Source organism: Suillus subalutaceus (genome assembly GCF_016647625.1).
Source record: "Suillus subalutaceus strain FC151 chromosome Unknown DFJ58scaffold_74, whole genome shotgun sequence".
Taxonomy (NCBI): Eukaryota; Fungi; Basidiomycota; class Agaricomycetes; order Boletales; family Suillaceae; genus Suillus; species Suillus subalutaceus.
In genome coordinates this window covers 60,839-75,146 of record NW_024540323.1, presented here as the reverse complement: position 1 = coordinate 75,146, position 14,308 = coordinate 60,839, and the positions used below count along the sequence as shown (strand labels likewise).

At 43.8% G+C, this 14,308-nt stretch overlaps 2 protein-coding genes across 2 annotated transcripts; one reads left to right on the top strand and one right to left on the bottom strand.

Annotated features, from left to right (window-relative positions):
- Positions 1 to 9,045: 9,045 nt before the first annotated feature.
- DFJ58DRAFT_451588 (uncharacterized protein) lies at positions 9,046 to 9,438 on the bottom strand (the record flags this gene model as incomplete). Its single annotated transcript, XM_041380471.1, has 2 exons — positions 9,046 to 9,124; positions 9,187 to 9,438. Coding segments are annotated over 2 exons (294 nt in total), but the record flags the coding sequence as incomplete, so codon positions are not given.
- A 1,341-nt stretch (positions 9,439 to 10,779) lies between these two features.
- DFJ58DRAFT_451587 (ribonucleoside-diphosphate reductase small chain) lies at positions 10,780 to 11,380 on the top strand. The gene is made up of 2 exons (XM_041380470.1): positions 10,780 to 10,981; positions 11,031 to 11,380. The coding sequence occupies exons 1-2, from the start codon at positions 10,819 to 10,821 to the stop codon at positions 11,282 to 11,284; spliced, it is 417 nt and encodes a 138-aa protein (XP_041242442.1). The 5' UTR covers positions 10,780 to 10,818; the 3' UTR covers positions 11,285 to 11,380.
- The last annotated feature ends 2,928 nt before the right edge of the window (positions 11,381 to 14,308 follow it).

Below are 14,308 nucleotides of genomic sequence, written 5' to 3'. Positions count from 1 at the left end.
CACCGAGTACTGACTACCAAGTGCCAAGTACCGAGTGCTGAGTGCCAAGTGCCGAGTTCCAAGTTCCGAGTGCCGAGTGCGGCCGAGTGCCGAGTGCCGAGTTCCGAGTGCCGAGTGCTGAGTGCTGAATGCTGAGTGCTGAGTGCCGAGTGCCGAGTGCCGAGTTCTGAGTTCCGAGTTCCAAGTGCCGAGTGCCGAGTGCCCTGATGCTTCCGGGTATTAAAACACAGATTGCCCTCGCTCTCAGGGGGTCATCAGAATTTAGATTACCTCAAACAGATGTGATTTGGGTGAGATATGAGCAAAATACTATATATCAGGTGAATTTCACCATCAGAAGTTTGATCCTGTCGATGTTATTGATGTCAGGCCTCGATGCTTTTGGGCATTGACATGTAGATAGCCCTCGATCTCAGGGGTGTGGCAAAATTCAGATTGTCTGAAACAGATATAATTTGAGTGAGATATATGCAAAATACCATATACTGACTACCAAGTGCTGAGTACCAAGTGCTGAGTGCCGAGTTCCGAGTGCCGAGTGCCCCGATGCTTTCGGGTATTAACACCCAGATAGCCCACGCTCTCAGGGGCCCATCAGAATTTAGATCATCTCAAACAGATGTGATTTGAGTGAGATATGAGCAAAATACTATATACCAGGTGAATTTCAGCATCAGAGGTTTGATGCTTTCGATGTTTTTGATGTTGGGTCTCAATGCTTTTGGGCATTGACATGTAGATAGCCCTCGATCTCAGGGGTGTGGCAAAATTCAGATTGTCTGAAACAGATATAATTTGAATGAGATATATGGAAAATACCATATACTGGCTACCAAGTGCTGAGTACCAAGTGCCGAGTGCCGAGTGCTGAGTGCCGAGTGCCGAGTGCCGAGTGCCGAGTGCCGACTGCCTTCCGAGTGCCGAGTGTCCCGATGCTTTCAGGCATTACCACCCAGATAGCCCTTGCTCTCAGGGGTCCATCAGAATTTAGATTATCTCAAACAGATGTGATTTGAGTGAGATATGAGCAAAATACTATATATCAGGTGAATTTCAGCATTGGAAGTTCAATGCTTTCAATGATTTTGATGTCGGGCCTCAATGCTTTCAGGCATTGATATGCAGATAGCCTTCACTCTCAGGGGTCCTTCAGAATTCAGATCATATTTCAGCATCAGGAGTTTGATGCTTTCAATAATTTCAATGTGAGGCCTAGATGACTGTGTTCATTGACATGTGGATAGCCCTTAATGTCAGGAGTGTCACAGAATTCATATGGCCTCACACGGACATATGAGGTAATGTAGGACATTCTCAACACATCAGGAGACACATAAAAACACATCATAAGGCACTACATCATGTCTTCAATAGTCATACCTATGTGTAGTATGATAGTGTGATCTCTAATATACTGTTCAGGCTGACACTCATCAAGTATCACAGGTCTATTGTACAGACTTAGAATAAAATACAATAGTCTTAATAGGATAGTCTTAAATTAATAGTCTTAACTTGATAGTCATTACACGATAGTCTTCACTTGATAGTCTAATATGATTGTTGATTACTACATAATACATAAGCTGTGAGGGTTAGGATTATTATGGAAGATATGACAGTCATGGTTATTAAGAAAGCTTATATTATGCCTAGCAAGTTAAGACTATTGAGTTAAGACAATCATATCCTTAGTCTAGTAAGCACTGTCAAAGCTTGTGACCTTCTGGTAACCGTGTGGCAAAATCATATTTTGCTGATGTATATATCTTGTGATTGTAACTTTCTTGCACCAGTGCACAGTGATTGCCTTGAATTTCGAGTTTTTTTGTATTTAGAGATACATACCACTGACAGATACTGTTTCAGGGACTGGAACAGTACATTGGAAGCCAATCTATCATATTATACATAGGTGTGATCATAGCAAACCTGATGCAGTCCCTGATGATGTGTTTTTATGTTTCTCCTGATGTTTTAGAATTTTTCCCACACAAGGCTGACAACAAAAACATTGAACCTGCGAAGCTCAGACACACCCAATAAATTGTATTTTGCTCATATCTCCCTCAAATCATGTCTGTTTGAGGCAAAATATGATCCCCAACATCCCTTCAATAGTATATGCAATATATAAGGATACTAGGACAACAGGATTTATTCCTGTTGTGCTATGTGTGTACCCTTGGTGCAAGGCCTGACATCAAAAACATTCACCCGATATATAGTATTTTGCTCATATCTCACTCAAGTCTCATCTGTGTGAGACGATCTAAATTGTGACAGGCCACTGAGATCAAGTTCTATCTGCTTGTGAATGCCTGAATGCATTGAGGCTAGACATTGCAAACATGGAAAGCATTGACCTTACAATGCTGAAATACACACAGTATACGGGATTTTGCTCATATCTCACTCAACTCTTATCCATTTTGGATGGGCTGAATTCTGCCAGACCCCTGAGATCTAGGGCTATCTGCATGTCAATGCCTGAAGGCATCGAGGCTTGATATCAATAACATCAAAAGCATCAAACTTCTGATGGTGAAATTCACTTGGTATATAGTATGTTGCTCATATCTCACTCAAATCACATCCGTTTGAGATGATCTAAATTCTGACGGGCCCCTGAGAGCGTGGGCTATCTGGGTGTTAATACCCGAAAGCATCGGGGCACTCAGGATTCGGCACTTGGCACTTGGCACTCAGTTCTCGGCACTCAACACTTGGCACTCATTCACCCTGTATCTTGTATTGTGCATATATCTCACTCAAATCATATCTATTTCAGACAATCTAAATTCTGATAAACCCCTGAGATCTAGGGCTATCTGCACGTCAATGCCCGAAAGCATTGAGAGCCGACATCAAAAACATCAAAAACATTGAAAGCATCGAACTTCTGATGCCAAAATTCACCTGGTATATAGTATTTTGTTCATATCTCACTCAAATCACATCCGTTTGAGATGATCTAAATTCTGACGGGCCCTTGAGAGTGAGGGCTATCTTTTAATACCCGAAAGCATCGGGGCACTCGGAACTCGGAACTTGGCACTCGGCACTCGGCACACGGCAGAAAGCTCGATTGCAACGCTGAAGGCACTGAGGTGGATGAGGGAACACCTCCTGACAGTGATTGAATGCCCGAAAGCATCGGGGCACTCAGCACTCAGCACTCGGAACTCAGAACTCAGTTCTCGGCACTCAACACTTGGGACTCATTCACCCTGTATCTTGGATTGTGCATATATCTCACTCAAATCATATCTATTTAAGACTATCTAAATTCTAATGAATCCCTGAGATCGAGGGCTATCTACATGTTAATGCCCGAAAGCATTGAGAGCCGACATCAAAAACATCGAAAGCATCGAACTTCTGATGCCAAAATTCAACTGGTATATAGTATTTTGCTCATATCTCACTCAAATCACATCCATTTGAGATGATCTAAATTCTGACAGGCACCTGAGAGCGTGGGCTATCTGGGTGTTAATGCCTGAAAGCATCGGGGCACTCGGAACTCGGAACTCGGAACTCGGCACTCGGAACTCGGAACTCAGAACTCGGAACTCGGAACTCGGAACTCGGAACTCGGAACTCGGAACTCGGAACTCGGAACTCGGCACTCGGCACTCAGCACTCGGCACTCAGAACTCGGCACTCGGCACTTGGTACTCAGCACTCGGTAGTCAGTATATGGTATTTGCATATATCTAAATTAGCATCGGGGCACTCTGCACTTGGCACTTGGCACTCGGTACTCAGCACTCAGTAGTCAGTATATAGTATTTTGCATATATCTCACTCAAATTATATCCATTTGAGACAATCTAAATTCTGCCACACGCCTGAGAGCCAGGGCCATCTGCATGTCAATGCCTGAAAGCATCAAACTTCTGATGCCAAAATTCACCCGGTATATAGTATTTTGCTCATATCTCACTCAAATCACATCTGTTTGAGATGATCTAAATTCTGATGGGCCCCTGAGAGTGTGGGCTATCTTGGTGTTAATACCCGAAAGCATCGGGGCCCTTGGCACTCGGAACTCAGCACTCAACACTTGGGACTCATTCACCCTGTATCTTGTATTGTGCACATATCTCACTCAAATCATATCTATTTAAGACTATCTAAACTCTGATGAACCCCTGAAATCTAGGGCTATCTGCATGTCAATGCCCGAAAGCATTGAGACCCGACATCAAAAACATCAAAACAGCACTCGGTAGTCAGTATATAGTATTTTGCATATATCTCACTCAAATTATATCTGTTTGAGACAATCTAAATTCTGCCACACCCCTGAGAGCGAGGGCCATCTGCATGTCAATGCCCGAAAGCCTCGAACTTCTGATGCCAAAATTCACCCGGTATATAGTATTTTGCTCATACAGTGGCTCAAAAAACTGTCCGCATGTTTTGACATTTTTCACTATCTATGATATTGTGTGAGAATGAACAAATTCCTCAAGGACATACTTATACCACATTGTAGTATGGCTTCAGGGCTTTTATTTGAGCCCTACACCGTGGGAATCGGCGGAGATATGGTGGAGATATAAGGCTTATAAAATGATGACTCATGTGGACAGTTTTTTGAGTGTATATTAAAACTATATAAATCATTATTTATGACACCATAAAAATCATGCCACTATTATATAAATTATAAAGTGGTGTCATTATGTTATTTTATGACTATATCTAACTATATAAACCAGAATATCTCATGTATCATAGTCATAATCACCATGAAAGCCATCTCCTCTGCTCAAAGAGATAATATCCTCTCTCTGTCTTATGCTGGCCTCTCTGCTCGCCAAATTTCCTCTAGAACTGGAATATGCAAGTCCACTGTGGCCAAGTTCATCAAAGAAAGCCACCCAGACAAGGAAAACTCTTGTGGAGGACGTCCATCCAAGCTTACCTCTACTGACAAAAGGGCTATTATCCAACATATCACTACAGGAAAGGCTGATAATGCTGTCCAAGCCACCCATTATATCAATTCCACCATCACTACCCCTTTCTCTTCACAAACTGTGAGGAATGTTCTCAAGGCAGCTCATCTCAAGGCAGTAACAAAGAAGAAAAAGCCTCTTCTCTCCATCAAACATAGGCAGAGAAGACTAGCCTTTGCCTTAGCTCATCAACACTGGACTGTAGAGGACTGGAAGCATGTTATATGGTCAGATGAGACCAAAATCAATAGGATTGGGTCAGATGGGAAGGTGTATGTATGGAAAAAGAAGGGAGATGGCCTAACAGACAGAGAGGTTAATGGGACTGTCAAGTTTGGAGGAGGTTCTTTAATGGTATGGGGCTGTATGGGATGGAATGGTGTGGGAATGCTTGCTGAGGTTGAGGGGAAGATGAATGCTGAGCAGTATGTGGACATTTTAAATGACCACTTGCTGCCTAGCTTGGCAGAATCAGGGATTGATGAAGAAGATATCATTTTCCAACAGGATAATGATCCCAAGCACACATCCAGAAGAGCTAGGGAATGGTTTGAAGAACATAACATCAATGTTCTTGACTGGCCAGCACAGTCTCCTGATGTCAATGTCATTGAACATCTCTGGGGAACACTCAAGAAAAAGCTTCAAGCCTATGAAAACCCCCCTAAAGGAGTATGGGAGCTTTGGGAGAGAGTAGCAGTGGAATGGGGGAAGATCACAGCTGAGGATTGCCAGAAATTAATTGAGAGTATGCCTAGAAGGATAGAGGCAGTAATTAAAGCCAAGGGAGGTCATACAAAATACTAGAATACCTGGTTATTACTGTAAAATACTTGAGTCAAAAAACTGTCCGCATGAGTCACCATTTTGTGAGCCTTGTATCTCCACCAATATCTCCACCGATTCCCACGGTGTAGGGCTCAAATGAAAGCCCTGAAGCCATACTACAATGTGGTATAAGCATGTTTTTGAGGCATTTGTTTGTTCTCACACAATATTATAGATAGTGAAAAATGCCAAAACATATGGACGGTTTTTTGAGCCACTGTATCTCACTCAAATCACATCTGTTTGAGATGATCTAAATTCTGACGGGCCCCTGAGAGCGAGGGCTATCTGGGTGTTAATACCCGAAAGCATTGGGGCACTTGGCACTTGGAACTCGGAACTCGGAACTTGGAACTTGGAACTCAACACTTAGTGCTCAGCACTCGGTAGTCAGTATATTGTATTTTGCACCTTTCCTGAGCTCATGCCCTTAATTTCAGAATGAAGTCCAGATGAAATCCAATGAAGTCCGAAGGACTTCCGGATGAGCATAGGAACCTTCTGGAGGAGTATAGGAACTTCTAGAGAAGTACAGGAAACTCTGGAGAAGTTTCACCCGCTGCATAGGGTCCGAAGATAAGACTTTGAAGGTAAGCTTCCTAGATGGAAGCACATGGAGGAGAGACTGCAAGGGACAGAGTCCAAAGCAGGATCAGATAGGAGGAGTGGTCCAGAGGACAGGACGTCTGAAGGTTGCGACATCTGAATGTTCAGATGTCCAAAGGTTAAGATGTCCAAAGGTTATGATGTCTGAAGGTCATGATGTCCAAAGGTTACAATGTCCAAAGGTTTTGATATCCAAAGGGTAAGATGTCCGGAGATCCAAAGGTCCAGAGATCCAAAGGTCCGGAGGTCAACAGGAGTGGACAGGATTATAGGACAGGAGAATAAAGGCTACCATGCACAAGGTCTGGAGTAGAAGCAAACAGAGGTAGGCTACACTTAGGTGGAGTCGGAGATAACAGGAAGTAGACATAAGTCTTGGAAAGACAGGAAGTGCCAGAAAGGCAAAGGTCCGGCTTAAGGAATCAATCCTTAAGCTTGGATAGAGACGGAAGGACAAATCCGAAGGGTCGGAAGTCCAGCCTAAGGAATCCTTCAGGTTGGACTCGGATCTCGGTACACTCCACTTGATTTTTGATATCCAGGACTCCATAGTCAGAACTTGAGTCTCAAATCTCGGGTGTCAGGTGTCGGGTCTCGATGGTCGGGACTCGATATTTGGGACTCATTGGTCAGGACTCGATACTCGATTGTTGGGATTCGATGGTCGGGCATTGGGTTTCAGGACTCAAATCTTGGGCTTCGGGACTCGGGTTTAAAGACTCGGTAGTCGGGACTCAATGGTCGATTGTCGGGATTCGATAGTCAGGGCTCGGATATTGGTACACTTCACTTGATTTTCGGTAGTTGGAACTTGGCATTTGGCATTCGGTAGGCTTGGATGATGTTGGCTTTCAAAGATCTATTATCATCCATTGCTCAATGAAATACCAGACGATCGGAAGTGTGCTGGACATCACATATTTGTTTGTTGAGACCCGGGTCTCGGAACTCGGTACACTTCACTCGAGTTTCCACTTCACCCCTTTGCAAAGCTCCGTGCCATACTACATCATTAGATGACTTTGAATTATTACCCTCCTTTGATTTGGATGATATACAACTAGCTGAGCTCCATCATGTCTACAATTATCATTCTCCTGGGCCCACCCGTTTATATTATATACCCCTACGTCGGCCTACCTGTCTATGCAATATATGTCTACCATTGGCTCACCCATATATAATAAATTCATTTCACCGTTCCCTCGGCCCACCCGTCTACAAAATAATATTAATTCATCGGCCCACCTGTCTAATATGATATATATCTGGGCCCACCTGTCTATGTGATAACAAGCACCCTTGATATACCCGGCTATTTGATACATATCTACCTTGGTACACCCATCTACATAATATCCAACTACCTCGGCCGATCCGTCTATTGAAAATTCATGTCCATCAGCCCACCCATCTACTTTACATATTCCCCCACCTGGGCCCACCCGTCTCCATCGGGAATAATAATACTCCTGGCCCATCTGTCACAGTTGAGGGATATATCTACCTTCGGCCCATGGTCCGCTGGCCGTATCATACGGGGTATTATGCACGTCCGTTCACTCGTATAATACAGAGATATGTTACTGCAATATGTGATGTGCACCCTACAAATGATGTGCACTTGTTTTTACTGGTTTCTCAGCAAGTTTGAAACTGGTAAGTACAGGTCCTGGGATATTATGAAGTCACCACTTACAGGATGCCAATAGGATTGAAGGATTGATGTATCACACCATCATCCTTATGAACGAGATGCGTGAACATTGTTTTATTCGTTCGCTTCATTCTCGACCAGCACTTGCTTCTGAAAACATCAAATCACTTTGCCTGTGTGGTACAGTGCAGCTTGCTACAGCGGCAAAGGACACGCAGCTTTGCAGTGGCATTGGCAGCCTTGCCTTCTGGATTCTTCTAGAGGGACATAACCATGTTGTGCCAGATGTCCTATTGGAGGCCTTGAATGGGATTATCGCAGTTGTCAATTCAGTTATCAACAGTCTTCTGCAGAACAGCCAGGCTATTTCTGCCATCCATCCCTATGTTCTGCAAAATCACTCATCTCGAATTGTTGGAAGGTTGGGTACTTTTGGGTTCTCCAATCAGCATACCTTGCCTAACTCAGCTTACACATATTTCCCTATGTGTCTTCACTGACTGGACAGCGCCAGCCTTGGTCCGAATGGTTCTTTCAGATTGTGTTCTCCTGCAGGTATTGGTTTTGCATGTGACGGAGGATGTTAGCAGGGTAGAGAGATGGCTGCAGGAGCATGAAGGCCTTAATGATCCTCGTATTGTTATTGTTATGACTGCCAAGAGCACTCGTGGTAACTGGGATCAAGTAGCGAGTGATGGGATGAGCCTGTGGCAGTATGGAGATTATATCATGGTATGCCAAAACACTACACAAATATGTACTATAGACTAGGCAGTGAAATTAGTGATGAACTTGGAATCTGGTGCTCATGTGGCATGCAACTACTGGGGAGAGGAACCAAGATGGCTCTCTAATATGGCTCCTCACGCTCACTGGTGAAGCAGAGTTGTCATAGCAATACCACATTCTTGATGGTAAGCTTCTGATCAGCAGGATTAGGCTTTGTCACCTTGAGAAAGGTATTGGAGTGCAGGTGCAGGTGCAGGTGCAGGTGCGTTTGTCTTGCCATTTGCACCAACTGTCATCCATGCCCACCACTAGGGCCCTGTGCACTAGAAACCACCTGTACAGTGTTCCAAGGGAATCAACAAGCAATCTCGCATTGTGGACATTTTTGTCACACACCTTGAAAGTGGTCTCTGCATATCTGTGCCTTGCAACCATCACCGCTATCAAATCCTTCAGTCCCATCTTCTTCCGGTGCTCCTCTTCCTCCTGGATCTCCTTCATCATCTTCTTGGCAGGTACCATACTCGTTGACATCCACACCAGAGCACTCACTGTAGGTGTTGCTGCAGCTTCTTCACCTCTTGGTGTCACAGAAACTTGTGCACCCGTTTGAGAGGTTGGAAGTCCCCACGATGCGGTAAATGTATGGTGCCGGTGCCTGTGTACTGCAAGTAATAAGTGTCAGAATAAAAAATAGGAAGAAAAAGTGACGTGCCAGTAGATACCACAGGTGTACGAAAAGATGGTGGTGTGTGCTGGATGCAAGAAAGGCCCAATGAGTGAATGGGAATATTTGCAGCTTCAGTAATGGTAAGGATAATTATCCAACCCTGTTTGATTGATCCTTTAAATTCCTCTGATGCAGTGGCTTAATCGAGCTCACCTCAAGGTCCAGAGATATTGACTCATGCTCATGCTTGCCACAATCTGTGCTGCAAGAATGTGTGACTTGAATATATTTTCTGAACTCAGCATAGCTATTGATTGGCAAGCAAATCACTCACCTTTATTGTCTCTACATCATGAGTTCTTGTTTTTCTTCCCTGCTCCCTCAGATGATGAATGATCGACCATACTGAGATAATTGAGCTTTCAATTGAACTCTGAGTACCCTCATAGTATAATTATGGAATCGAGTCTCAACTGACTAAGGAAATTTCCGACAGGAGTTTCGGCAATTCCAGTTAGTCAGCATCGTAGGTGCCCTGTTACCCTTCTGAAATACATCAGCTCCCCAAAGCTTGCAACTCCTCCCAAAGTATTCCTAAGCCGAGTAAATCTAGTAAGTCTGTTTATACAACTCAGTTGCGGTCTTATCTTACATTTTGCCCATATCGACCTCCCTCATCATTACTTGTCATCACCTTGTGTAGCCTACTCAAACCTTCAGGCGTCTTGACCTCAGACGGCTTGTCCACAAAAGGCTGATCTCACGCTGATCCTCTTTTGCTTGATGATTGCAAATGTTCACTCTCGCTGGACTCTGAGGACACCGAAGACAAGCTTGAAGAGCTTCACAAAAGGTTTGTTGGTGAAATTGACCTACCTCAAAGTCAGTGGCCTAACTTCATTTGTGAACTCATCTTCAACTTAACTTTCACTTCAGGCAAAGAACCATTGCTCAAAGGCGCCATTTCGTTCTTTTCCCCATTCAATACCATCAGGTTTGTTACAGTCTATTGTCCTGTTAACTTTGTCTAATGTACAAGAAAGCCGAGGCATCATTCTGGACTGCTGAGGAGATGGACCTCTCTGTGACTGGACTGACCATCTTAATGACAATGAACATCACTTTGTTTCACATGTCCTCACCTTCTTCACTGGATCTGACAGCATTGTCAATGAAAATATTATTGAGCGTTTCTCCAATGAGGTCCAGGCTGCTGAGGCCCAGTGCTTCTATGGCTTCCATTCACTCGGAGACTTACTCCCTTCTCATCAGCATCTACATCAAGGATTCTGCACAGTACAAATATTTTCTTCTCGGATTCTTTTGCATCAATCTTCTGGCTCAAGAGGCATGGTCTCATGCCTGGTCTTACGTTCTCCAATGGGCTCATCAGCCATGATGAAGGTATGCACACTGATTTTACTTACTTGCTCTTTAGCCACCTCAAGTGTCGTCCGCACCCTGATACTGTCAAGTGTATCATTACTCAGGCTGTCATCATCGAGCAGGAATTCTTGACTGGTTCATCATTACCTTCACTTTGTCTAACTTATGCTGACTGTCTCTCCAGATGCTCTCCCTGTCAGCCTCATGGGCATGAATGCTAAGCTCATGTGCCAGTACATCGAGTTCATTGCAGACCACTTGTTGGTGTCACTAGGCAACGACAAGGTGTACAATGCCACAAACCCATTCAATTTCATGGACATGATCTCACTACAGGGCAAGACCAACTTCTTTGAAAAGCATGTGTTGGACTACTCAAAGGCGAACATCAGCCATACAAATGCTAAGACCAATCAGGTGTCAAGTAAGACTTTGTGAGTTTAACTATCTTTCTGGTAGACCTTGTCTGACAATGTTTCATCCTGTTCTCTTGTTTGCATATATTACACTTATCCCATGCACTATACCATACACAATCAATCATTCTTAGTGTATCTTAATCATCCATGGCTTGTGATTTGGTACTGTGAGTGCATCACAACCGACTTACAGCAATGCCCCTGCAAATGCTGCTTGTACATGCCCTAACAGTCTCTCCACTGTGACTGAAATTGGTGATATCACCCAGACAGACAACAAGGAGACTGACATCAGCAACAGCCCCTGCCTCCCTCCCAATAAAGGTACCATGCCATTATCAAAGGCGAAAAGATTGGGTCACATTGGTATAACCCATCCTGAAACTTTTGATGCGACTTGCATGGCTGTGCATTAATCTTAACCCGACCTTTTCCATCACTGCTCTATCTTCCTGTATGTTACAAGTACCATTTAGCGTGTTTGCATTTTGCATGTCCAGCAATTTTGCTATTGTTTTTGTTCATTTGTATCTTACTACCTACTGTACAAGGTCCCTGCCAATGAAGTCCAGCCCTTTTCTAGTAGACATTGGAAAAAAGGAAGCATAAAATAGGGTTAGGGTCCATCCCAGGACAGGTCATGTGATCACTTTCTTCACTTTCACATCGTCCAATTCTAGTTCATTTCCTATTTATCTGATCCAGTTTAATCCCTTCCAAAGGCTCCGAGCCCATTCAGTCACATTGCATGTATTATACATGCAGCAAATGTTGAAAATATGCTGTTCCACACAGGCCAGCGGACGTCAGCCAACTGAGTATCTATGTCTGTGTTTAACATTCGGCCAGTGGGCTCATGGAGTGATGGTTTTAACAGCTGGGCCCATGCATTGGGATGCTCGACATTAACATGTCAGCCGAGGGCCAGTAAAATTGGTGGTGAGATATTGTAAGCTGGGCCCACACACTATAGCTACTGTGTGTAGCAATTGGCTGATGACGGGGGTGAAGCATATATGTTCCTGTGCAGATTGGTCTGGAAATTGTGGGTATGATGCCATCATATGGGCCAATTGGAATAAACAGCCAACACCATCATATGGGCTGAGAGACATGAATACCTGTTTATGTTCTCAGCCAATGTGATTGCATCAGATATGCAGTTTTGTCGGCCCATACATTCACATCAGTTTCATCGGCCAATCTGATAGCATCAGGTATTCAATATTCTCGGCCCATGTGATAACATCAGGCAGTTACATCGACCGACCTGATGGAATCAGGCATTCATTTCGGTTGGCCCATAAGATAACATCAGGTATTCAGTTTTGTCGGCCCATACATTTTCATCAGTGCCATCAGCCGACCTGATGGCATCAGGCATTCAGTTTCGTCAGCCCATATGTTTTCATCAGTACCATCTGCCAACTTGATGATATCAGGAATTCATTTCCATCGGCCCATACAATAATATCAGGCATTTAGTATATTTGGCTGACATGATAGTATCAGGTCTATTGGCCGACATGATGGCATCAGGAATTTGTTTTGTCGGCCCATATGATAATATCAGGCATCCAGTATATTCGGCTGACATGATGGTATCAGGTCTTTCGGCCGACATGAGGGCATCATGTATGTATTTCCTTGTAAATAGCTGACACCATCATGTTGGCCAATGGTACTGATGCAAACTTATGGGCCGATGAAACTGAATACATGACATTGTCATATGGGCCGACAGAAAGGTATACCTGATGCCATCAGGTCAGCCGATGAAACTGCATACCTGATGTTATCATATGGGCTGAGAATACTGAATACCTGATGCTATCAGGTCGGCTGACAGAAGTGATGTTAATGGGCCAATATGTAACTGAATACATGATGCTATAGGGTGGACCGGTCGGTCGGTTGCCGAATAAAACCATCGGTTATTATCATACTATCACTGCACTATGTAAGCCGAGACTGAAACATCTTAATCTACATCCATGTAAGTTGTGTTTGATGACTGAGGTGTCCCCACGAAATTCTGAAGGCTGTCATGGATGAACCAAGTCCTGGGCTGATAGTAATGAATTTCAATATTCTATGTTAAAATACTGGGCAGTGACATACCGGCCGAAATATAACAACCACATTCAGCTGGTCATGGGTCAGTCTGTAGCACCGGTCCATGTGATGTCACCAGTGGTCTGACTTTGTAAATTGGTCAACATTTTGTTGAGATATATGCATTTCAAGATTTGATGTTAAAATACCGGGCAGTGGAATACTGGCTGAAATAATATAGCCTCCTTCGGCCAGTCATGGGTCAGTCTGTAGCACCGGTCCATGTGATGCCACCGGTGGTCTTACATTGTAAATCGGTTGACATTTGGCTGAGATATATGCATTTCAATATTCTATGTTAAAATACTGGGCAGTGAAATACCAGCTGAAATATAACAGCCACATTCGGCCAGTCATAGGTCGGCCTGTAGCACCGGTCCATGTGATGCCACCGGCGGTCTTACATTGTAAATCGGTCGACATTTGGCTGAGATATATGCATTTCAATATTTGATGTTAAAATACAGAGCAGTGGAATACTGGCTGACATATGATGGCCACCTTCGGCCGGTCATAAATCAGCCTGTAGCACCGGTCCATGTGATGCCACCGGTGGTCTTACATTGTAAATCAGTCAACAGTTCTAACCCTAACTAACCCTAACAGGATGTATACTAACCCTAATACTAACCCTGCAGTATATGCATTTCAATATTTGATGTTAAAATACAGAGCAGTGGAATACTGGCTGAAATATGATGGCCGCCTTCGGCCGGTCATAGGTTGGTCTGTAGCATCAGTCTATGTGATGCCACCAGTGGTCTTACTTTTTAAATCAGTCAACATTTGGTTGAGGTATATGCATTTCAATATTTGATGTTAAAATACCAGGCAGTAGAATACCAGCTGAAATAATATAGCCACATTCGGCCAGTCTGAGCAAAATGATATATCAAAAAGTGTGGGAAGTAAAAGTGGGAAAATTATG